This window comes from Oryzias latipes, chromosome 21, assembly GCF_002234675.1.
Source record: "Oryzias latipes chromosome 21, ASM223467v1".
Lineage (NCBI taxonomy): Eukaryota > Metazoa > Chordata > Actinopteri > Beloniformes > Adrianichthyidae > Oryzias > Oryzias latipes.
Genome location: NC_019879.2, coordinates 5,177,815 through 5,203,865, shown reverse-complemented (window position 1 = coordinate 5,203,865; position 26,051 = coordinate 5,177,815). Strand labels below are relative to the sequence as shown.

Here is a 26,051-nt window from a genome sequence, read left to right as displayed (position 1 = left end):
GTTTGTGACAGATTAACCATGCAGTACCTCAGTTTTTATTTCGAGAAAGCGTTCAAATTCTTGAATTAAAGCCCAAAAAGAGACTGGTTCATTGCAAAAAGAAGTAATATAAATATATGAAGCATAAATCAAAAACAACATGAATTGGGGAGTCACTGGACTGTTGTGAGATAAACTGAATGTGAAAAGAAAATCGTTTTGAAGGAGAATGTCTAGGATCCATCTTTAGGCTTGGAGATGGATGGAAACAAAGCTGCTGCTGGGTCAGAACAAAGACTCCTAAGATTGGACTCAATCCTCCTGCTTTATACTAAAGAAAGTGGTCGATTGAGGGGTTAAACCAGCAAATGGTTACCTGGTAGAGCTGTAGATGGAGCTTACTGCTCCCCCAAGGGTATGGCTGACTACAGAAGACATCACGCATAGAACACTGAGTGGCACAAAGGAATTAACAAACGTGAACTGAGACGGGAATGATGACCACATTTTACACCGCCTGACCCAAAATGTTCTGAAAATAACCAATCGGTCTGGACGAAGATTTTTGGTGTTGATCCAGAAATTATAACAACTGATTTAAAATCTCCTCTTCACACAAATGTCATAAATAGAAAACAGAGCAACAAATGTAAAAAGTGTCACTGATATTGCTTTGTGTGTGTGTGTGTGTGTGTGTGTGTAAAACTACACCTTTTTCAAGTGAGAGCCAACAGGAACGCGCTCCTTTCTGCCACCAACCCCCAGTGGTTATTTGTGGAACTGACAGACACGTGTAGTACTTCCTTCTTGGCTTTAAATTCGGAGCAACAAGGCGGGGGCTTGAATCAAGCATATGAGTTTTCATGGTCTGAGGGTCCAGAGATGTTAGACCTGCACAGTTTTGCATCAGGAAACACTAAAGATGGCAGTTTCTAAGCTAGTAAATTGGACCTTTGCATAAAACAATTCAGATTTGACTGACTAAAGCAGCACGGATGTGGTTAAGAGCCCATGTTGTATTTTTGTTCTAATTTTCAAAAAAATTTTTAACATATTTCTACGTGAATTTATGAACCAGCCCCCTGGTGGTTATTTATTTGCAGCCTTCTGGACAGGACTTTCATATGAGGGGTATAGCAGAAACTTAATAAATATATACTTTATGAGAAATATTGCAAATATTAAAAATGTTTAAGACAAATGGAGAAAAGCATCAAATAAAAATGTTCAAGCTTACAATGTAAATTAAAAGGTAAATTGAAGAGATTTCCTTTTTCCTTAACAACAACTGTAATTTATTAATTTAGAAGCAGTCTAAATGCAATTTTGTAGCACATTGTTAAAAGTAACAATTTGGAAAAGAATTAAAAAATGTATATTGTATAGTAAAATAAACATAATTGAACCACAAAAAACACATTTTTCTTTTTTTTAATTTCCTGTATGACAGAAATTGGGAATCTTTCTTCAGTTCGATCTTCTTTTAGCTGCAGAGACAATTAAATAATTATCTGAATAAACACCATAAACAAACACAAGTTCAGTCTTGAGATAGGAATGTTTGAACACAGACTTTAGCTGATAATCTTTATTACAAAAGAGCCCTGGGCACATTCTGTCTTTCAACTCTACGTTTTTAGCCAAGTCGTCAAAACTCACATTTGTCATGATAAACAGTCATTTACAAATGTATTAGTCTACATTTGTTATTTAAAAAAATAAGAGGAGTTAATCAAATCTAGGAAAAGAAAAAAAAATCAAAATGAAATTTCTCCCAACTTGAAACCAAAATGCGTTAATGGATTTAAAATATTACAGAAAGAAGAGTCAAATAATGTTTTACATTTGTGAGTACTGTAGTAAAATAGTATAAGCAATTAAAAAATGTTAGAAAAATAAAAATTCATATAAAAAGTTTGCATACATGTATCAAGTCCGTCCCGCAGGAACCCTCTTGAAGGAGTCACTTTGGGAACCTGGGAGCTGAAGTTGGGTGGTTGTATCTTGGTAGTCTGCAGACACCACAAGAGCACAGGAGCCCACCTGTGGCCCCTGGAGAGCTCCACTGCATTGGGGCCATTGACACCTCCATGTGGCCCGGAGACAGCAGGGTGCATTTAGCTGCGGTGGATGATGAAGTGGAAGACGAAGAAGATGAAGGTGGTGTTGAGGAGAGCAGTGACTCCTGAGTGAGCAGAAGCTGACCAGGTCCAGAGATGAGGGGCCACCCTCCAGCCAGCAGCAAACGGGGGACTGGGCCTGTGTTGACTCCCATCCCCACGCTCACCTCCCCAAGCAGCCGCCGCATCTCCTGCAGAGATGAACCCAGGAGGAGGATGTAGTTCCGGGCCAGAACCAGGGTGGAGATCTTGGAAAGTCTGCGACCCGGAGGGGCTCCGGGTTGGTGGGGCTGGGAGGAAGCAGAAGAAGGAGAGGAGGCATAGGGGACCATCACCTCCCTCAGAGCATCCATGGCAATGTTCAAGTCCTGCATCCGCTTCCTCTCCCTGCTGTTGATCTTCCTCCGGAGCTCCTGCTGCTCCTCTGGGCTCAGCTCCCTCTGGGGTTTGGTTGATCTTTGGCCACTCTGGAGGCTGAGCATGGGTGCAGGGTTCAAGCGGGAGCTCAGGTTGAAGCCCGGAGGGCAAAGAGGTAATTCCTGAACAGACCCGGGGCCACAGAGAGACTGATCTTGGGCCCTGATAACTGAGTTTGACAGAACATTCATTGCCTTTTCCAAAACTGAAGAAAGAAAAAAAAAACTATAAGAAATACTATAGTAAAACGGTTGTTGTTTCAATCCCCAAATTTCTAAATCAAACCTTAACTACCTTCTCCTCATCCTGAGAATCTCCCACTCACTTGCTGGAAAAAAACTGCCAGCTGCCATCCAACACAAAGACAATTTCACTTCTGCCTGTTCAGGTTTCTGGCCCTTCAAGTGCATAAATAAGAGCCTCCTAAAGTGGCATTTCAGTCATATCTCATGTCTGCAGCTGCGTGAGGCAAGAATGAGGCTTCACACAGAGGAGAAGTGAGCTAAATGCTGCTCTCAAAGCCCCACCTCGGACCAACCCCTCCCCAACACACGATGGGCTCTTAAGAAACACACTTGTGCACATTCACTTTTATGGTTCTGGGGGTGCATCTAAACATCAAGTGTCACTTTTTATTGACTGAAAGAATCTTTTTAGAGACACCGAAAAACTATTTTATAAAATTCTTAAATGTGTTGAAGCTTGTTCAAATGAAATTTACCATGTTGGTTTAATAATTTTGGGCCCCAAATTGTGCACAAATATAAATTTACTTTTTTAATGTTGAATATTAAAAGTTAAAATATTACACTTTTGCACTTGTTTTTGGAGAATACAATAAAGTTAGAGCAAAATCTAGAACATTTATAATAAGGAGGATGACTAAATGAAAAGACAGATGTTTTGTGATATTACTTAAGAAATTAAATCAATTTAATTTTCATGATAATTTTATATGAAAACAACTTAATGCATTTCTCTGTGGAAAAAATGGAAATTTCCCTTTTTATCTTTCTTTGTAAAATGTTACTTACTTTCCAAACATACAATTTTCTTTTTCAGCAGTGAAGAATAAAGTGTAAGTGTTCAACACATTTATAAATGCCCTCATGTCCACTGGATTTTTACAGTTATTCTATATTTTACCAGTTGGAATACGTTCATGAAGCATTTACCAGAATTTAGGATGAGAAAATACCTAATTGGCTCAGTTGGACACACTCTGGTGCCACAAATGAACTGCTGTTTTCACACATTTGTCTGTAACAAAAAAAAAACAAAAAAAAAACTGCTAAACCTGCTTCAGGCGCTGCAAATGAGCTTTTTTAGCCACACTGTGTAAACCCACCGTCCCTCTCTGTGAGAGGACCTGTGTTTTCTGAGAGCTCGGGAAACCCTGATTGCACTTTTCCTTTGAGTAAATTTAATTAAAAGCACTAAACAAATAAAGGAAACGGAACATTATGTGCTTAATAAAAGCTCCACAACAATCAATTAACAACTTGGAAGCCATTAAAATCCTCAGTTGTTGGTTAAGTGACAGAGAGCAGGTATTAGCGCCGTCACAGAGGGTATTAATTGTGTCAGAGAACAGTTTTGGCAAACAGTGAATGGATTCATCATTGGTGCGCGAGAAGTTAATTGATAGTTTTGAGGTGCGGGTTATTGTTGTTGGGTTTCGAGCTGCTTCGCTAACCAAATTAGCTGGCAGAGGACTGGGCATGGTTCCAGACAGGCAGACAACAGGCCAATTGACTCTGACCACAGGTGAAGCTGGCTTGGGGCACCGAGCAAGGCTGGAAACCTCAAATGTGCCATTCATGAGCCACAAAAAAAAAGACATCAGCCACACAAAAAAAAAAAGACCTCAGCATCACCCCGTCGCACAGGGAGTCTGGCCGGCCTCTCCTTGCACTCCCCTCTTCATTCTCGTTAAGCCCCATCTGAAGGGGAGCAAAGGAAGACATGGGGGAAGAGGAGAGGGACAGGACCGTCACAAACAGAAAGCAAGTTGTTTGCGATGAAAGCAGAAGGAGATGCAGGGGAGGAAGACCCTTTCTTTCTGCCCAGCCGCTTCTCTCTTGTCGATCAAGGAGGAAAAGACGCGTGAGGAGGTGCTTCCCTTCCCCACCAGAGGTCCGGAGCCATCCGGCTGGTGCTGTGATTAAGCTGAATGGACGGCTGTAGACTGACAGGAAAGAGAGGGCTTCATGAAAAGGGCCAGGCGGATGGCCCTCGCACCTGCAGGAGAACAGAGTGCAGGCAGCCACGATGAGTGTGTGCGTGCCGGCAAGCTGAATTTGATTACTAGTGCTCGCCCAACAATGAGAGATAATAAACAGGGTGGTGAAAGAAGGCTGACCGCGATGGTGTTGATCGTCATTGGGATTGTTTCTGTGTCAAGAAGGGGAAAAAAGGACACCTGCGAGGAGCCACGAATACAGAAGTCAGAATAGAAGAGAAAGAAAGAAGCTGGTGTCCTCCAGAATGGAGCACCTCCCCCACTTTTTCTCCACCACTTACAAGGAGAAGAAAAGTGAGCTTGATTTGAGGCTGCGGCACAGCACATCCGCCTCCAGCTTCCAGCTCCTTTTGATGAGGCTGGACCAGGGCAGGAGCACCGGTGGCTCCAGGGCAGGGGAAGACTAGTGTCTTTATGGTTGAGGGACTACTATCCATCTGGGCAAGGCTGTGTATTGGTGTGTCTGCACCTGGGAGCTAAATGCCTCGTCTGTTTGGAGCCACTTCCTGTTGCTGACAAGACAGGAAGACACCTCAGCCAAACTCCCGGGTCAATTTATCCTCCAATACAGGATGAAAAATACACCCAGAGTGATACTTCCACAGAAAAACTGCTAATAAACTTATAAATATTATAGATAAACTAATAAACCTTTTTTAAATGGCTGACAAGGATTAAAGTTAATACAGAAAAATTATCGTTTTTAATTGTATAGATATCTATTGATTTAAACCATTCCAAAAAATGTTGTGCTTTATATATCTGTAGTATCAAAGTAAATATTTATTTCTTATTCTTTTTCTGAGCCATCAATTCAGAAAAATCTTTTTTATTAATTTATTATCTGTCTTTTTGCTGTTTTCTTTTTGATGATTGTGTGCATATTATGTGTGCAGAACTATAAGTATTTTTTTCTTTTTTTAAAAGTAATAATTTTTTACTATCAATATTCTCTTCAAGCTACGTTCACACCATCCTCTGCAACATAAAAACGCCATGTAAGAGTTTCAGTCTTTCAGTCCTCCACAAGCAAAACTCACACGTTCACACATAGCTATGCAAGTTTTTACAACTGTGATCTATCTGTCTGTCTGTCTGTCCGTCCGTCCGTCTATCTGTCAAAAACAGCTAGTGTTGCCAGACGCCTATAAGCAGATTGCACTGACACACCTGCACGACAATATGGTACATATTGTCATAGAGACGGTTTTGAGCCTTGTCAGAGAGCAATTCTTCTGGCCATTTATGAAAAGGGAAGTGGTTTTCAATGACTTTGTCCCTTGGTTTGGTCATGGTAAACTCCACCAGAGTAGAGTGATTGAGAATGAACTCTTTAGATCTCTCAGTTACTGGTGTGAATCACTCGAGAACCTCACCTTAACACCCTCAGGAAAAATCTGCTGAGATGTTCCGCACACTTGGTGAGAAAGAAAAAGAAAATTGGATGAATTACTTTCTACATACATACAACAGGGTTCTCCCCATATTATCTACTTCATGGCCGACACCCATGACTCCCAGTGGATCTCATTTTTAGATTGGTTGGAGAAGGCGAAGCCCAAACAGACAAAGAATGTGCAGACAAGGGGGCGGGGAAGATGATTTAGGTATACAAGATAGCCAGCACTAATAGCCAGCAAATGAGTGCTAAAGGAAAACATTATTATGATGAGAAAAAAGAGGAGAGAAATAGAGTACAACTGGGTGAAAATAGAGTCTATAAATTAAGTCCTGAAACAAGCAGCCATCCCATTCGAACTCTACACCGAAATATGTTGCTCCATATGAACGACCTACCTGTTGAAAAGCACCCACCACAAAAAAAAAGCGCATGCCAAGGCAAAAGGGTCAACGAGGCTCTCGTTAACATCAACACAGATCCAGTCCCATAACTCAAGTGACTCTGATGAAGAAGAAGAGGAACCAACTTCCTGGCCGAGATTTTCAAGGGAAACGCAGAGGACAGCCAATGGTTTGGTTGATCAACAAGCTCACTGTAAAGAACCAATGTTGTGTGAAAACACTAACGCTGACCCTGAGGAAACAGAACCAGCTGAACTTGTACCTGAGAGAAATAGTGTCACTGTGGGAGAACAAAGGAGGCAGAATGAAAGGATGCCATTCATAGACCAGCCTTTACAACAAGATGATAATGTGAAAAGCACAATTTAGTTTTATGTTTGATTTTGAACTTTAATGAATGCAGAATGGAAGGAACAGTTGTGTGCTGGGTTGTTTCGGACGGTGGGTTTGTGCACGAGCACCAGACGCAATCTGGACAACAAAAGAATAGCATTGTGTGTTCATTGCTGTTGGCATTTTCTTCTGTCTTCAACAGGTTGGTGTAGCTTAAATTCATTCTTTTGACCCCTTGATTTCAGATATCTCCAGTATATATTATGTATGAAAGCTTTAGAAAGAAAAAGAAAAATGTAAAGAAACTGTACGGAGCGGATGGCAGCTTGAAAGACTTCTGGCTGAACTGCCGCCGCGTTAGGCGGTGATTTTGGCGTGTCTTTCCCCAGAGTGGTGCCTAGCAGGCAATGTGTTTTGCTGTCAGCGTGCACCATGTAAGACCTCGCAGGCAAAATGTTAAACACTAGTTTATAAGGATTTTATGCTGTTTCAGTTTATAATAAGTAAGTTTATTTAGTTCAAATTAGCAGAGTACGATATTGAATTTGAGTTAAGGAGTCCAGACTGAATTTAAGTAACATGTTAATACAGAGTGATGCTTCCACTATTCTGCATTATAAAATGATGGGAATCAAAGTTCAGACATTGGCTGATAATTGTATTTGTATATATTTTAATGTAATGACTATGAAAGACTACACGTGGAGAATTGAAAGATCTTATTAAATGTTGGGTAAACATTTATTGTTTAAAGACTGCAGAAACTACTAAAAGACAACTTTACAGGTATATGAAAAAAAGGTTTTATGTTAAGCAACTGTAAATAAAGAGAAGCAAACAGACGACAAAAGAAAAGCATCGTGCAATGCCATTTTCTTCTGTTTTCAACAGAAAATCTATTTTGTTGTCTTTGACGTCACTCCTGGTGTCAGTAACAGTAATCAAGAAAGAACTGATTTACCTTGACGGACAGAGCAAATATCAGCAGCAATGGGATTTGCACATATTTCCTGTTATTCTTTGGCAGCAAACTTCATTTTTGACATTTTTGAAAGAGCAGCCAGCAGCGACTTCACATGAGGAGCTGCACCTGCTGCTGCAGGCTTTGACATCCCAGGCAGTCCTCTGTTTATAACGTGCGAAGAGAGTGTAATGAGAAATTAACAGTTGCCAGTGACTGATTTTCTCAATGTGTTAAACAGGTGCAAAGGCAACAATGAACATCTAACAGAGTGGGACTTTTCAGAGGGAAAAAGCTGCTCTGCATCAAAGCAAAGACGGAGGACACGCTCGTCTATTCGCACCAACTCCTGCTCTGTGAAGCCCGGCCAAAGACATGAGAAGATTACAAGCTGTTAATAAGGTGGAACCAATCGGCTGAAGGTCTGCTTTTGTCCCTCCCAGCATGCTTTGTGAGCGCTGGCCTGGGATAGTCGGCATTTGGAGCTGATCATAGTGTGGCAGTGATAATGACAGTGGGAGGGGTGTAAGGTTTTAGCCTTTGGGCCTTTTGTGAAAGAGAGCCTAAATGCTTCACTTTCAATGGCTGCACACGCTCAGTTGGTCATGGCTGTTTAAATACAGATGGACATTTGCCACGTCCATATTTCATGTCACTCAAAGCATCAGTGACACCTTCGGTTGGTCAGGTTTTTTTTCTAAACACTGGAGGACCTCTTGTTTTAATATAAATATAAGGAGATTCATCTTTTTTCTTACATCAGGTACTTAAACTTCTCAGTGTGGTCACTTAAAATGACCCCAACCACCACCGGATCCAGTGCTTATCCATTGTTACAGCAGATGTTCTGCCCTGTAACGATTCCACCAGGGATTTGCTGGGTGTCTGCTAATATGAGGGTGTTAGTTAACGCTTCACCCCACGAAGTATCTTTAACCTCCCCATCCTGCATAAGCATGACAGTGATGGATTCACAGAAACAGAGCTTCCACGGGAATCCTCGTCCACAGTCAAACACAGAGCTGTTTTTTCTTTGCACCCAATGATTGAGGGAGAGGGCCGCGACAGTTTAAAAGTTGGGGTGGGGGTTAAGATGTTTCTTTTTGGGGTTTTAGTTCTGGAGCAAGGTCAAGGTTGGATTTTTTTAGACGGTATTCTTATCTTTATGTAGGGCGGTGCGGTGAAAATGAAGTCAGTTTTGAACGAAAGCTTACAGCAGCAGGATGGATGGGGGTGCACAGCTCTGAAATGAGACAAAATAAAAATGAAAAATGCACATAAATGCTGATAGTGCTTGCTTTTAATTAAATACATGTAGGTATAGGTTAAAAAAATCATCTTAATAGGAAATTTGAGACAGTCCTTTGGATAGTTTGAATTCATGGATTGGAAGTGTGGAATGGTCCCTGGGTGCCTCTCTTTTGATACGCTCAACCAGCTGGGACACCAAGAATACCACCAGAACATGGTGCATGGATCACGTCTTCCAGCTGACCAGAGTCCAAGGAAAATCTTCTTTAAAAAAAAAAGGCATAAAGAACTTTTATTATTTGTGTTTTCTGTGCTTAAATCCACAGAAAAGGAAAAAACTAGACTTGTTGGCTCACTAGCTCATGCTTTTAACAGCCTTTTCTATATTTAACCAACATTTTTCTCTATGACAGCGCTGAAAGTGTTAACATAATCTGTTTTTGAGAAAATCCGGGTAAACAAAGCAGGCAGATGGATGCACACATGTAAGATGATTCTTTCAGGCATTGATGGGCACATCTGTCAGCCTGCACCCTGTTCTGAACACACAAACATGCGCACAATGCCTCCACCCCATCTTCTCACTATAGGGCTCCTCTTCGCCTTACAACCTCTTTCTCCTCAGCTCATTTACCTCCTACTGTGCTCCAGCTCTCCACACACTCTCAGCGCTTTAAAGTCCCCAACAAGGCCCCAAAAAGATCAGACTGAAGCAGTGCACCTTTTTCTTTCTGTTTAGCCTGTGCCATGATCAGACCGGTTCCCGAGCTGCGCTGCTACTTAGTGTATTGTGACACTTTTTTGTGTGGAAATGATTTCTCTTCATTTTACTTGTAGATCAGTTGACACCCACTGTGAGTGTGGTGCTAATTTGATTTATGAAACATGGGACCCCGGGGAAGCGACAACTCAGAGAGCTAACATATGTTGCAGTGCAACACGATAGCAGGCTCCAGTAACTTGACAAATTAGGGCTGTACTTATTGGTGCATCTGATGGTGTCATGACTGCTGTGAACCTAGAAATACACAAATCCACATCAACACAAAGAAATTCACAGTTTTGTCTGTGACGCTCTGAGGTTATTCCCAGGAAGATGGATGCTGTTCATCAACATCCATTTTCATGATATCTCTTCAAAGACTATTTAAATCATTTAGTTTATGAATAAAAACGTTTAAAGTGAATAATGTATGTTTTTTGTGTGCTTCTTTTTTTTTTTTTTTTGGTTTGATTATTCCAATTTCGTATGAACTGGAAGTTTAAGTGACCACTTCTAATAAAAAGTTTACACAAATGCGCATTTTGAGCTTCCACGTTCAAAACTCACTTTCACTCATCGCCATGCACATTTGTAAGACTTTTGTCAGACTCGACATAGAGAACCACTGCGTCCATTGAATGTGCACTGCAAGTTAAACCAGGACAAACTTTGACCAATCAAGGACACGAATTTGGTAGTGATGTATGGATGACGTCCCATTCAAATTCATGGAAGAATCTTGATCTTGATTACAGAATTATATGATACTAAGTCTTTCATATGTAAGAATATAGATGTGAAAGAAAAATTTAGAGCAATATTTGCGAGATTTGGACCAAGCCTCCTCCAACTGTGGGTGGTAGACAAGAGTTTGATTGATTGATTGATTGATTTTATTTAAGTGTCATGCACTAATGTGCCCAGCCCACACGGGCTTATATGACACTGAAAGACGAAATACATAATACATAAAGAAACATGCCCATCACAAAAATCCAATAACCCCCCTAATCAGAGTCTAAGGCCGCATTTACACTGCATGGTTCAAGTGACCCAATTCCGATTTTTTCCTCTCATGTGGCACAAATCGGATATGATCGGTGAACGTGTAAGCAGGAAAAAAGCGCATGGATTCCGATTTTCTCAGATCGGATACAGGCCTCATTCATATGTGGAAATAAATCGGAAACAAATCGGATACGTGCATTTGCGTGTGCCATGTAAGCAGACATATCGGATATTCCCCAGTAAATGCGAGTCGTACGTCAGTGACATCAACTCAGGACATCACCAACTGAGATCACATGACTTATTAAAGTGCTTTTGTGCGCTGATTTTGCTGTCAGCGTGTTACCTTTCAGCCTCAGGCTTCAGACCATAGTCGGAAACCGCTGTTTTTCCCAGTCCCGTCCCGGTCAGGACGCAAACTGTAACTAATCAAGCTGGACACCGTTGCTCTGGAACAAGCTAGAAGCCGTTTATTTATTTGCTTGTGTTGCGGAGTGGGGGTGTGTATGTGATGGGGACCGCGCTTGCTGTTGACTGACTTGCAGAGAAAAACTAACCTCCTTTGACTTTTTATTGCATATTTCACAAAGTGTATTATAAACAAAAACAAAAAATGAAGACCATCATAGCTGATGCCAACGACAAGGATGTAATTTGGATCATGCCAAAGAACATAGAGTTCCAGTCTAAGAAGTTACTGCTTGTTGGTAAAGGAAAAGCCAGGAGTTAAAGGAGAAACTTGAACAAATCCAGAGGTTCAAAAATTTGATAACAAAAACCACCACAGTGTGGGGGAAAATTCGTCAAAGAGCAAAAAAACAATACTGGCGCGATACTCAGAATATACTAGATCGATCTCTAGAATGTACATCAGTTACTTTGGTGAAAACAGAGTGGACGCATTCTTAAACAGTGACTCCTGATGAATTAATTCCAGGCAGCTGTGACCATCAACCTATGAGGGGGCAGGCCATCTGGGAGAAGTCAAAGCCAACCTGCCCAGAACATATCAAAAGACAACCCAGAAATCAAAACAGGAGGCAATCCATAACACAAAGCCGCAGCGCAATCTCTGTTTTTTAACATAGACGGACAGTCCCCTTCAGCAAAGTAATAATAAAACGATAAGACTCTTTAAGGAGCTGTGTAGATAAAATCAATAAAGAATTTGAGGATGTAGGCTCGTCCCTGAGGTAATCTGCCAGCCAGCTTAATTTAAGAAGACACTGGAGTCCAATCCATACAGACACATGGACACGTAGCAACACCTAGTTTTCAAACCGCTTCAAAAATAAAAAAAATTATTTCTCTGATTTTCTAAAATGTTTTTTTAAACAAGACATCTTCCCTGTGGCAATAAATGGAAAGTTTTTATATAAACTGGACCTTTAACTTTTTCCATTGAATTTATAGATCCAAATTATTTGATTTTTTTTTTTCATATAAAAGACTGGAAGTGTAATGATTCTTTTAACAACAATTTGATTCATATCAGAATTTGTGGTTGAAGATACAAATCATAGTCCGGTTCATTTTCTGAACAATCCAATTCACTGACCAAAAATCAACCAGGAGATCTTTAAACTTCAAAACTTCTGCCTTTGTGACTCAGAAATAAATATCTGTGTACTGAACAGTGCAGGGGGGTATTCCAGGAAGCATGTTTAAACTAGCCTGACTTTGAGCCTGAACTCTGGCTGAAATCCGCCTGAACTTGCTTACTCTGGGTATGTCGGTTCCAAAAGACCGGATATGAGTTAGCGTAATTACGCTCGACTTGGTAACCCTGGGTTAATGCTCGTGCACAGCAGGTACATAAAGACATTCTCAATGGATCGCCGATTTCCGGAGTCACCATGGAAACGCGTGGAGAAAAAAAAACGCTGTACTTCAGTGAGACGGAGTCTGAGATTTTAATGACTGCGTATGAAGATTATACGTCCATAAAAAAAGTAACACGGCTGCATCATCAGTAAAATAGTTTCTGCGTGTAAAAAAAGAGCAGACAAAGTAAACGCACGAGTTTCTGATCTTGTTTCCATTTTCCTTGTGACGCATATATATATATATATATATATATATATATCCGCCCCTCTCACCCTCCGCGGGTGGTTTCTCCTCCAAGCTCGGGTCCTCTACCAGAGGCCTGGGAGCTTGAGGGTCCTGCGCAGTATCTTAGCTGTTCCTAGCACTGCGCTTTTCTGGACTGAGAGGTCTGAGGTCTTTCCAGGTATCTGTTGTAGCCACTCCTCCAGCTTGGGGGTCACTGCCCCGAGTGCTCCAATTACCATATATATATATATATATATATATATATATATATATATATATATATATATATATATATATATATATATATATATATAAAACGTATCCAATTTTGCCAATTTAACTGAATTACTTCTATTGGGAACAAACAATTGAGTTAAATTTATTAAACCTTGAGTTAAATTTATTTAACCTAATTTCTTACGTATATAAAACTCAATAATTGTTTATACAACTCAAATTTACATATTTATTTAACTAAATGTCACATTACTAGAATTCAATTAATCTTTTTTCCATCTTAATTAATTATATTTCTTGAACTCTCAAATGTCTAAGTTTGAGCCGGCAGATATTCTCATTTTTATAACAATAAAAAAGACGGGGAGAAAAATGCACGGAGTGCAAAATCTCAAGTAGGAATTTACCGTTATTATCATTACATCAAAAGCTCGTAGGGGTGGTATATAACCTCATCATCCTCTCCTTCACTCTCACTCATGGTGCAGAAACGTAAGCTCAGTAGGGCAAAATAACTCGGCAAAACATGGTAAAACACAGTAAAACAGCTAAACAACTAAACACATTTGGTCAAAAACCCACACTTAAACCCAAATTCGTCCAGACAGGCAAAGGGAATGATATCCCAGAATCCTTTGCGGTGCCGATCTAACAGCAGCACCAAAGTTACACCTACTTAATTGAATTAATTTGAATGAAAGTAAAATAACTGTCTGAAAACTACGTGTAATTTTTAAACTGACTTACAAAAAAAAGATTTATCTTAACTTAAACAAATAATTAAGTTAGATCAAAGTAAAAAAATATTTTTCCAACATCCTTATGTGGTCTTATCACCATCTCACTGTGGAAAAAGTATTATCTGAGCTTCTTCATCCACTAAATCATCTTCAAATGGACACTCCATACTGCCTCACCTCTCTGTAAACAAACTAAGCTTCAACTAAACCTGCTCCGGACCAGGTTATGTTCAGAGCATGAGTTGCTATGGCAACTTGACCTACCCTGAAACATACCTCCATTTCTGGAACCGAAAGCTGAGGTTATCAACTTCCTTAGCCTCAAACTTATCGTGAGAGCTAGCATAACCTGCTTTCTGGAATACCCCCCAGGTAAGGTTTTCCAGGGGGGTATCCCAGAAAAACAGGTTATGCTAGTTACCACGGTTAGTTTGAGGCTAAGGAACTGGATAACCTCAGCTTTCGGTTCCAAAAATTGAGGTATGTTTCAGGGAATGTCAAGTTGCCATAGCAACTCATGCTCTGAACATAACCTGGTCTGGAGCAGGTTTAGTTGAAGGTTAGTTTGTTTTCAGAGAGGTGAAGCAGCATGGCGTGTCCATTTGAAGATGATTTAGTGGATGAAAAAGCTCAGATAATACTAATTCCACCATGATAAAACAACGTATGGGATGTTTAAGGTAAAATTTTTCCTTTATCTAACTTAATGATTTGCTTCAGTTAAGATAAATCTTTTTTTTAGCTAAGTCAGCTTAAAAATAACAATTAGTTATCAGACAGTTATTTTACTTACATTCAAATTAATTAAATTAAGAAAGAGTAACTTTGGTGCTGCTGTTAGATCGGCACCGCAAGGGATTGTGGGATACCATTCCCTGTGCCTGTCTGGACGGATTTGGGTTTAAGTGTGGGTTTTTGACCAAATTTGTTTAGTTGTTTAGCTGTTTTACTGTGTTTTGCCGAGTTATTTTGTCCTGTTTTGTTTAATTCTTTCTGCACCACGAGTGAGAGGGAAGGACGATGAGTTTATATAGAAGCCCTACTGCTCAGCACAGTAATGTTAAAGTCAGAGAAAATTTACAAATAATATGTTCATGATGCCAATCTGTGTTGTGTCATTCATTTTGTTTTTATAAAATTAGAATATCTGCAGCCTCAAACTTAGACATATGAGAGTTCAAGAATTGCAATAAATTAAGAAAAAAAATGTAATTGAATTGGAGTAATTTGACATTTAGTTAGATAAATATGTAAAGTTGAGTTGTATAAACAACAATTGAGTTGGACAGACGTATGAAATTAGGTTGAATAAATTTTAGTCAATTATTTGTTACCAACAATTGAATTAATTTAAGTGGGATAAGTTATTTATATATATATATATATATATATATATATATATATATATATATATATATATATATATATATATATATATATATATATATATATATATGCGTCACAAGGAAAATGGAAATAAGATCAGAAACTCGTGCGTTTACTTTGTCCGTTCTTTTTCTCCAAGCAGAAACTCTTTCTTTTGCTGATGTCACCGTGTTTTTTTTTTGATGGACGTATAATCTTCATTCGACATCTTTAAAATCTCGGACTCCGTCTTACTGCAGTATAGCGCTCTCTTTTTGTCTTCACGTGTTTCCATGGTGATTCCGGAAATCGGCGATCTATTGAGAATGTCTTTATGTACTTGCCGTGCACGTGCATTAACCCAGGGTTACCAAGTCGAGTGTAATTACACTAATTAAAATCCGTTCTTTCGGAACCCACGTACCCAGAGTAAGCAAGTTCAGGTGGATTTCAGCCAGAATTCAGGGTTAAAGTCAGGGTAGTTTATGCATTCTTTCTGGAATACCCCCCTGGAATGCTTCGTGTGCCTGATTTTTTCTTTCTTGTCTTTAGCTACAGATCGGAAAAAAAGTCCACCCAATAGTAAAGAAAGAATGAAATCTTTCACCACCTAAACACCACCTTCCAACATGTTAGATAGGAAACCTTTCAGCCTGGTTTCCAATTTTTTTTTCTTTTTCTTTCTGTTGTTGGAAGTAAACTTTAAAACTGAAGTCACTGGCTCTTAGAGAACTATGTGACTTGGGGTCAGTGGCATCAAGCAGTCATAGAACTAAATAAACTAAAGCTCCAAACCAGTCTAATTTAAACCAATGGGTCACATGACCACACCTCTCGTTTGTCTCTTTTACATTTAATAATTCCCTAGTACAAACTTTCTGCTTCTAGTGTACTGAATTTCTATGAACAAATAATTAATATAGCTTCAATGATATGGTCTTTCTTAAGTTACCTCTTTGTATGGATTAAGTAGCTTCTCCTTTAAGTAAAACTTTTGAGAAAACTTGCAGTTAATTGAATTTAAGCAATCATTTTAACTGTGAGCTGCAGGACTTCCTGTGATACTTTTTTGGTGTTTTTTAACACGCTCTTGTGACAATTTTTCCATAGTGGAGGACATATATAAAATAAATTTAGCTTAAGATTGCATCTTTTTTCAAATCGTTGTAAATCAAGAAAAGACAAAAAAAATGCTGTTTGAAAAAGAGCCTATTTGTGATGCAGAAAATGTGCCCAGCGGGCCACAAACTCCATGCTCTGAGCCCTCAGCATAACGGGGAGGGGAAGGGGAGCGGGGTTACTCCGCACCAAGATTCCAGCCCACAACTCAGAGGCAAAATTCAAATAAACCACTGCCGCTCTGCAGGAACTATGTCCTAAAAAACGGCAAGGGTTTTAGATTTTTGCTAAAAACTGCATTGTTTAAAAACCACCAGGAATGATTTTAAAATAGATCAAAAGATGACTGGAAAGCTGATAGAAATGCAAACTATTCGTCTATACTATGTTTCGCAATCGTATTTCCCCATGGTGACAGGTGTGCACCCCACCACGTCATTCTTTTGACTGAGGCTTGGAGCTCCTCTTCCTGGAGTCGTTCAAAGGGCTGCCTACACAGCCGACAACTGGTCCCCGCTGGTCCCATGGCACCCCTTTGAGACCTTTGCGGTTCTGTGGTTGATGATTCATGTCCCAATCCTGCGCTCCTCACAGTCACTTTGATGTTTAATCCCATCCTGACTGTGTCCTCCTTCAGTTCGCCGAGGCGCTCGGTCGGTCATGAATATCCAAAGGTCTGCTTACTTGACAGGATTATCCCTCCTTTTCAAAGCCACCAAGGACAATTCTTCAACCACAAGAAAACACAGTCAATGGATCTTCTGCTCTCTTGTTTCCTTTTTTCTTGCTCTCTTTTCCCCTCTGTTTTTTGTCCCTTTGGGCCTTTGCAAATTGCAACGATCCACCTAATCGAAGAGTTCATCTGCTGCTCTTCGATGATTATCAAACAAACATGCTCTGAAGCACCACCCACGACTTTTGGAGCATTAAACTGCATAGATCTCTTGATATTGTTGGGAATCTTTATAAGTTCATTTTCACCTCTGGAATGCACAAATGTGTACACTTTGATCAAAAAAAGCAACTTTGTGATTTTTGAAATTCATAAAGTCATGTCTTCTTTTTGCATTTTCATCGAAACATTTTCAGAATGAATGTGACCTAAAGAGGCTTTTTGGACTGTTTAATTGAGCCTGGACTGTAATTTTCTTTTGAATGACCGATTAAGCATTAATCCTGGTTGTTGAATTTGATAAAAGCATGTGATTTCTTCCATTTTAAAGCTTTAAAGTGTGCGTCTGGCGTTCCCTGCTTCTCATACTTTGTTCTTTCATTAGATTCAGCTTTATGTTCTTTATGTTCTGCGCGATGAAACAAGCGACTTAGAAATCATCCTTTTCTGTTGTATCATACTTCTTTTTTCTTCTTCTCTTTCTTCTTTTCGTCAAAATTTTGATTTATTCCTGTTTTCTTGAAGTCATCTTGAGATGCTGTTGTGTTTGATGCCAAACATCCTACTGTGGAATTCACAGAAGCGTTAAAAATCAGGTAGTTTGTTTGCTAGTCAAGAATTAAAGCAAATGTTCAAGAATTGTCCAAAAGAAAAATGTCTCTGATGCTTTTTCATTGAGCATGTGATTATAATTCCAAATGAATTCCATACCTCCTTCACGCATTTTGGGTGATCACATTTCAACTAAAGTTTGTTCCAAATTAAAATACTTTTGTTTTGGCAGCGCCACATCTTTTTTCTGCATTCACTGAAGCTATAGTTCTGTTATTTATTTTTTTAATGGAAACTAGTGTTGAGATTGATAAGACCGATTCTGCTTCATAGTATAAACCTAAAGGAACTACTACAATTCATCAGTTGACATGATGCAGATGCCATGAGTCAGAAATTAAGAACATCCAGCAAGTAGCAATAAATATAAACAGCCTTTCCATGTATGAAAGGGTTGGACTATGAATTAATTAAAAAAAAGAGAACTTTACTGAAATTATTGTTTTAGTTTTAGTTTACTCAAATGTATGTTGATGTGTTTAGTTAATTTACAAAAGTTTTCCGATGGTTCTGTCCTTATATTTCAGCAAAATCCATCATCGCTCTTTCAGCCACTGGCTCTTCAAGATCTATATATTTTAAATACATAAACACTAGTGTATTAAATATTTCTCTGCAAGGTAAAAAGGCAAAGAACTTTAAATAATTCAAATGATAAATCTTCCACCACTTTACTGGATAGTTAGCACATGGGTGGATGGGCGTTTTACTTGCCTTTTGTTTTTAACGGCACAGTGGAAACCAAACATGTATTTTTTCAGAGTTTGTACTTTGAAATGTCATTGAATGTAATATTGCAAACCTCAGATAAGCTGCAAAAAGTTGAGCTCTGAAGAATCTAACAAGCAGCAAGAGCAAGGTTTTTATCATTTCTCCCATTACTAACTTGCCGGAGTTGAGATGACATTACAGGGACGTTTAACCCCTGATACATATTAATATTGTAATGGTGTTTTTAACCTTTGATGGTTTTTTAATTTGGTAAACTTTTCTTAACTTGAAACCGGATCACAAAGTGTTGAGAGTACAAACTCTGACTTTGTTTGTTTTTTTAACGTGTCCTGTTCAACAGCTGATCATACAGATAGGAGCTGAAGGCCTCTCGTGTTGGACACATTTTACTTTTACAACAGGGGGTTCTAGGTCTGATGCTAACTATTTTTTAACCATAAAATAAACGTTTGAACAACAAAAGGAAAGCTGCTTTTTCCACATACAGTACAGACCAAAGGTTTGGACACACCAGCTCATTCAAAGAGTTTTCTTTATTTTCATGACTATGAAAATTGTAGAGTCACACTGAAGGCATCAAAACTATGAATGAACACATGTGGAGTTATATAAACAACAAAAAAGTGTGAAACAACTGAAAATGTGTCATATTGTAGGTTCTTCGTAGTAGCCACCTTTTGCTTTGATTACTGCTTTGCACACTCTTGGCATTCTCTTGATGAGCTTCAAGAGGTAGTCACCTGAAATGGTCTTCCAACAGTCTTGAAGGAGTTCCCAGAGATGCTTAGCACTTGGTGGCCCTTTTGCCTTCACTCTGCGGTCCAGCTCACCCCAAACCATCTCGATTGGGTTCAGGTGCGGGGACTGTGGAGGCCAGGTCATCTGGCGCAGCACCCCATCACTCTCCTTCTTGGTCAAATAGCCCTTACACAGCCTGGAGGTATGTTTGGAGTCATTGTCCTGTTGAAAAATAAATGATGATCCAACTCAATGCAAGATGCTGTGGTAGCCATGCTGGTTCAGTATGCCTTCAATTTGGTATAAATTCCCAACAGTGTCACCAGCAAAGCACCCCACACCATCACACCTCCTCCTCCATGCTTCACGGTGGGAACCAGGCATGTAGAGTCCATCTGTTTACCTTTTCTGCGTCGCACAAAGACACGGTGGTTGGAACCAAAAATCTCAGATTTAGACTCATCAGACCAAAGCACAGATTTCCACTGGTCTGATGTCCATTCCTTGTGTTCTTTAGCCCAAACAAGTCTCTTCTGCTTGTTGCCTTTCTTTAGCAGTGGTTTCCTTCCAGATATTCTACCATGAAGGCCTGATTCCAACAATCTCCTTTGAACAGTTATTGTAGAGATGTGTCTGCTGCTAGAACTCTGTGTGCCATTGACCTGCTCTCTAATCTGAGCTGCTGTTAACCTGCCATTTCTGAGGCTGCTGACTCGGATGAACCTATCTTCCACAGCAGAGGTGACTCTTGGTCTTCCTTTCCTGGGGCGGTCCGCATGTGAGCCAGTTTCTTTGTAGCGCTTGATGGTTTTTGTGACTGAACTTGGGGACACTTTCAAAGTTTTCCCAATTTTTCGGACTTACTGACCTTCATTTCTTAAAGTAATGATGGCCACTCGTTTTTCTGTATTTAGCTGCTTTTTTTCTTGCCATAATCCAAATTCTAACAGTCTATTCAGTAGGACTATCAGCTGTGTATCCACCTGACTTCTGCACAACACAACTGATGGTCCCAACCACATTTATAAGGCAAGAAATCCCACTTATTAAACCTGACAGGACACACCTGTGAAGTGAAAAACATTTCAGGTGACTTCCTCTTGAAGCTCATCAACAGAATGCCAAGAGTGTGCAAAGCAGTAATCAAAGCAAAAGGTGGCTACCATGAAGAACCTACAATATGACATCTTTTTGGTTGTTTCACACTTTTTTGTTATATATATAATTCCACATGCGTTAATTCATAGTTTTGATGCCTTCCGTGTGAATTTACAATTTTCATTGTCATGTAAAATAAAGACAACTCTTTCAATGAGAAGGTGTGTCCAAATTTTGGTCTGTACTGTACATATTTAGGATCTTTCAATGAACTTTATTTACAGAAGGTTAATTATTTGATCATTTTGTTATGTTGTAGTTTTGCAAGGATTTTGAACCCAGTCCTGCATCTCCTTCGTTTTCTCTTAACGGCTAACATCAAACATGTTGGAAGAATTTGAGTCCGCAATTCATTTAGCGATGATGTATTTTCCCAGATTCTCAATGCAGTTCTGGTTTCGTCTATATCCGAGTTCATCGTGGTTTTAAAACTGGTTCAGGGCACACAAATGAAACAGAGTAAACTTTAGCCCATGGGAAAGAGTGACCTCCGAGATCTCATGTTCACCTTAAAGCTCCATCTTTTCCCTTGTAAGAGTTAAATCCTGCTTTTGTCCCTGACAGCATCTGTTTGTTTATCTTCCCTCTTATTCTTCCTTCTCTACATCATAGACTCTGTTTCTCTTTCTGTTATCCCGCCACCTTTGATGCATCCCACCAGTGTTTAATCCCTTCAGCTAACACAACACGATGCGCGGAGCAGAAAGGCTGTACATCTGCGCAGTGTTTTCACTGAGGTTTAAATCCAGTTACAACAGTGTAGGACTGATGGCTCCCCTTCTGTCCAAAGTTATGAATATTTAAAAGTGTCACAGAATCTTGCTCAGACTCTCAGTGCCGGTGGATAAATCAGCCTGCCACCAACAGCGGAGAAGGAGCTGTTTATTCAAATCCAGTGAAAGGGCAGTGAATGAACAAATAATATGAAACACTGAAAAGATGCTGCTCCTGTTTAAATTCAGAGCAGTCAGACCAGAAGACATGATGAGGTAGCGAGAAGGCGGCATGTAAACTCCAAGTAGGATAAAAAAGTGTGAAAAAAGTGTCCTCAGATGTGATTTATGCACAGTTTTGTGCAGATTTAAATGGTCAAAATATAATAAATGACAAACAAAATTTGCAGTTTTGGATCTCTCATCTTTGGTTACTCGTTCTTCTTCTTTTCCATTCAGCTTTTCCCTTCAGGGATTGCCACAGCGCATCAGCTTTCTCCATCTAACCCTGTCTTCTGCACGCACATCTGTGGAAACTGGTTCAATCATTGAAACATTAAAATGAAGGATCGCACGATTTTTTGAGTTATTCTGCTGTTGGGTTATTATTTTTGGCTGTTTTGCCTTTTTGGCACCAAGTAATCAAAAACAAACAAACATGTATTTATTGTAAAGAATGCGCTGAACCATAAAGGAATATTGCAAGATCTAGTTAAACTAGTTTCAGAAAGAAAAATAAATACTCATAGTTAGTTTTATAATATTATCTGCAGAGTGGAGGTACAATGCTGCAGAAAAGGTCATAAGCAGGATTTGAGTAAAAAAAGTTATTATCTTTAAATTTAACATAAAATGCAAAGGAAGAGACCGTTTAACTTAAAAATAATGTTTTTTACATTTTTGAAGTTAAGTCGTCAGTTTTTGTTGGTTTTACTTTGATATCTCAAATAAAACGTTGTGTCAATATAAGAAATGATTTAGTATAGCTCATCAGATTTCCATGTGATTTCTTAATTATTCAGCCTTTAAATGCAGTCAGAACCAAGATTTCATCACCATTCATCCATTTTCTGAACCTGCTGAATCTCTTTTGGGGTCACAAGGTTGCTGGAGCCAACGCAGCTACTGTTGGGTGAGGGTGGGGTACACTCTGGTTGCCAGTCTGTTGCCTAGCCACACACTTAGACTCACACCTAGAGGGGCAATTAAGAGACACCAATTAACCTGTGAAGCATGTTTTTGCAGTGCCTGGAGAAAACCCACGCATGTGCAGGGAGATTGTGCATGAAAGGACGCAGCTGGGATTTGAACCTTCTCTCTCTGAGGCGTGGGCACTAACCTGTGCAGCAGCCACAGGTTCACCATTACTACTTTTATCACTGGAATTGGCAGAGTGGCCTCAATATTCAACCATGATTCCTTAAGTAACACAGGAAGAAACTCTAGGATTGTTTTGAAGGCTAAGTTAAATTATTTAAACACATTCATAATCATCTGTTTTTTTATTAACAATGTTGACGTTTTGATTAACTTTTTTGGAATTTAATTAAAACTACATTTTGATTTTTTTTAAAGATAACAGTCTACTTTTATTTTTAATATGGTCTTATAAACTGTTTGCCTAGATGATTCTTCCAGTGCTTTGATGAGAATGGTTGTGGAGAATGTAACAATCTTTGACCGTTTTATTGTCCATATAACTCTTTACTTAATTCCTCTGTGGCTTAATTATATAAAATGAAAGTGACATATCTCCAAAAGATGCCGTTAAAAATCCATTTTGATGATACTATTTAACTTGGTCATAAATTCAAGAAATGTATGTGTTTTTTATCTTTTTTCCAGCCCTAAACAACTGCACTGAGCCAAAAGTTGACAAAAATTTGACCAAAAAACAAAAATAAATTCCAGTATAGTTCAGATTTTGTTTCAAATATGTAATTTATGGTGTTTTTTAGTTTCTATTATTGGTGGACCTGCTATTCCTGATCCTATTTGGTTGCCAAATGACTATTTTTACTTCAATTTCAAAAACAGAATTTTTCTACACCCACATATGTAAAGTCCTCAATCTGCTGTCAAAACCCTTAAAACAAAACAAAATAACCGCTTCTTTTAATATTTAACGCTCCAGAAAAGTTTGCAGTCAATGACCTCCTCCTCTTGGAGATGTCCTACAAAACACCAAAACACTCTGAATAATTCAGATCCAGTAATGAGATGTATAAACAAAAGCACACATGAATATTCAGAGATTTAGTTCTTATCATTTCAGCTTCTAAGGACTTTGGGAAAATATTGCGACAGCATGAACAATCTGCTGTGCAGCTGCTGCTTTCTCCTGTTGTGCAGCGGCCTTTAGCAGCCCGCGCCATCTCTATGATATAGTGTGGTTAAAAAAAGAGTACATGAAACTCACAGCTCACAAACAAATTAAATGGGAAAGAGCTGATTGATGCGTGAAAATATTTGAATGAAGGGCTTGTGTCAGAAATAAAAAACAAAAAATATACCGGTTTTGTTTTTGGGTATTGCTAAAACGTGTCTGTGTGAGCTGTGGCTAAACCAAAATGAAGAAAATTTATGGTGGAAAAAAAGATAAGTGACCCTAAAGCTGAAAACTTGTGTCAAGTTGTGGATCTGCTGGTATTCATTGGCGTTAACACTCATTTTAAGTTGTCTTGATTTTCAAAATAAATGCTCCAGCACACAAAAAAAAACCCACCAAGTTTGTTTCTTAATGTCAATTAATAATCTTTATTTTACATTTCAAACCCCAAACATAACCACAAACTCATCTGGACTTTCTCAAAAGTAAATAAATATCATCTTGAATTTGTTTTTTGATTCAAAAAAATAAACAAAGTGATTTGTTGATTTTTATGAGAAAGGCAATATTTAAAAAAAAAAACATTTAAAAAACCGGAATGACTAAAGCGTGCTACATGGAAGAAATGCAGGGGTCCTTTCACACCTGAACACGACAATATATAACATCTATTTGAACTGAATGATAAATCTACATATTTACACACATTTTGCAACCAATTTTGTCCACAAAAGAGCGGTGAACATTTCCAGAAAAACAGGCCTAAGGAGCAAATTTGTGAGCTATTAAAAAAAATTCTGAGATCTGTAAAGAAACGTCCGTTACAATGAAGGTTAATCATCATAAAACACCTTAATTATGTTTTAGAATTTGAGAGTCCCTGCGAGATGCGATGTTGTCACTTGCTCTAAAAGGTTCAGATGGGAAGAAGGATAAATTAAAGTATTTAGATGAGGGACAGTTCGATAAATCCCCAGCAAAGTTCCATGAAAGTGTTCAGTCATTTGGAGTCGCTGGCCAGCCTCGGCATGGCGACACTGCTCATGCTGGACACATGCGGAGGGGGCACTTGGCACATGCTGCACGGACAGGGCATCCCCGTGCCGACCCCCCAGTGCTGGAAGCTGCTGCCCAGAGGCCCCGGAGCGGCTGTGGGCGCTTTGAGAAGTCCGTGATGGGGTCTGACTGACGTGACGGCGGAGATTCCGGGGGCGGACAGGGACGTGGTGGAAACCGGCGGGAGGAGCGGGTGGTGCACGGCTGGGTGAGATGCGTGGGAAGCGGCCGGGTGCGCCGGCCCCGCGTGCGTCATTGTCCCGCACGCGGACGGGTGGAAGCCCCCGTGATGCCCGCTGCTGCCGTAGATTTCGCTCACCAGCCGCTTCATCTCCTCCAGCGAGTTGCTCAGCATCAGGATGTAGTTTCTCGCCAGCAGCAGAGTGGCAATTTTGGAGAGTTTGCGCACGGACGGTCCGTGCGCATATGGCATCACCTCGCGCAGCCCGTCCATGGCCACGTTCAGATCGTGCATCCTTTTCCTCTCGCGGCTGTTGATCTTGAGGCGGATGGACTGGAGCTCGCTCTCTGACAGGAGTTTTCGGTCTTTCTTTGCCGCCATCCGGAGGGCCAGCTCTTCGTCAGCGCTGGAGAGGCCGCGCAGGCCGGGCATCTCCGACGGAGAGTCGCTCTGTGTGGAAGACACCGCGCCAGAAAAGCCATGCACGGACTTCTTCAGGGTGGAAATAAAGATGTCATCCACCTCTGGAGAGGACGGTCTGCTTGACACACGACTTGTATCCGAGTCCATCTTTTACTTGTGTGGATGCCCTGATTCTAAAAAATGAAAAAAAATACAATTAAAAAGGAAAGGAATGTTCAGTTAAGAAATTATTAAGCCAAAGCAGGTTTGTGCACAAAAAAAAAAAACAAATTACTAAGTGATACACCAAAAAAACACTTTCCTTGCCTTTTTTTAAAGTCAAATAATTTTATAAACAAGTCATTTGTTGCACTTTAACAAAAATTAAATAAATAAATAAAATAAACTGGTGACATTTACGTCAAAGTTAACTTTTATTAACAAAAATTAAACACCTACCAAGCTTCCGACGCGCGCAGATGAGAAAACCTTCAAAGTCAAATCCACTTGTTACTCCAAATCGCATGTGACAGTCCATTTGGCACGCCCGGGAGCGACCGCGCGCTTTTATAGAGGGATGGGGACTGCAGAGACCGGGTCACCAGGACAACGCAGACTCTGTCCCGGCTGTCTCCCCGCGACCAATCAGCAGCCGGGAACTGGAGGGGGTGGGGGTGGGGGGTGAGGGAGGGTGTCCATCCAACCTGATGTAATGACCAACACACAGCATTACAATTAAGTGAAATCAGACACACTCCCTCCCACATATGGCTCCTTCTTGTGGGAGACGTTGGCCCGAGCGTGGATTAATTTCATTAAAGAAACGTCATGCTTTCATTATGATTATT

At 39.8% G+C, this 26,051-nt stretch overlaps 2 protein-coding genes across 2 annotated transcripts; both read right to left on the bottom strand.

Annotated features, from left to right (window-relative positions):
• Nucleotides 1–1,342: 1,342 nt before the first annotated feature.
• Nucleotides 1,343–3,242, bottom strand: olig1 (oligodendrocyte transcription factor 1). Its single transcript, XM_020713284.2, has 2 exons — nucleotides 2,811–3,242; nucleotides 1,343–2,721 (listed from the first exon to the last, which is right to left on the bottom strand). The coding sequence occupies exon 2, from the start codon at nucleotides 2,705–2,707 to the stop codon at nucleotides 1,943–1,945; it is 765 nt and encodes a 254-aa protein (XP_020568943.1). The 5' UTR covers nucleotides 2,708–2,721; nucleotides 2,811–3,242; the 3' UTR covers nucleotides 1,343–1,942.
• Nucleotides 3,243–24,118: 20,876 nt separating this feature from the next.
• Nucleotides 24,119–25,790, bottom strand: olig2 (oligodendrocyte transcription factor 2). Its single transcript, XM_020713216.2, has 2 exons — nucleotides 25,663–25,790; nucleotides 24,119–25,397 (listed from the first exon to the last, which is right to left on the bottom strand). Exon 2 carries the CDS (start codon nucleotides 25,369–25,371, stop codon nucleotides 24,565–24,567), a length of 807 nt encoding a protein of 268 aa, XP_020568875.2. The 5' UTR covers nucleotides 25,372–25,397; nucleotides 25,663–25,790; the 3' UTR covers nucleotides 24,119–24,564.
• Nucleotides 25,791–26,051: the final 261 nt, after the last annotated feature.

Coding starts and splice junctions, on each gene's coding strand:
- olig1 (XM_020713284.2), bottom strand. CDS start 2,707: ATGAATGTTCTGTCAAACTCAGTTATCAGGGCCCAAGATCAGTCTCTC.
- olig2 (XM_020713216.2), bottom strand. CDS start 25,371: ATGGACTCGGATACAAGTCGTGTGTCAAGCAGACCGTCCTCTCCAGAG.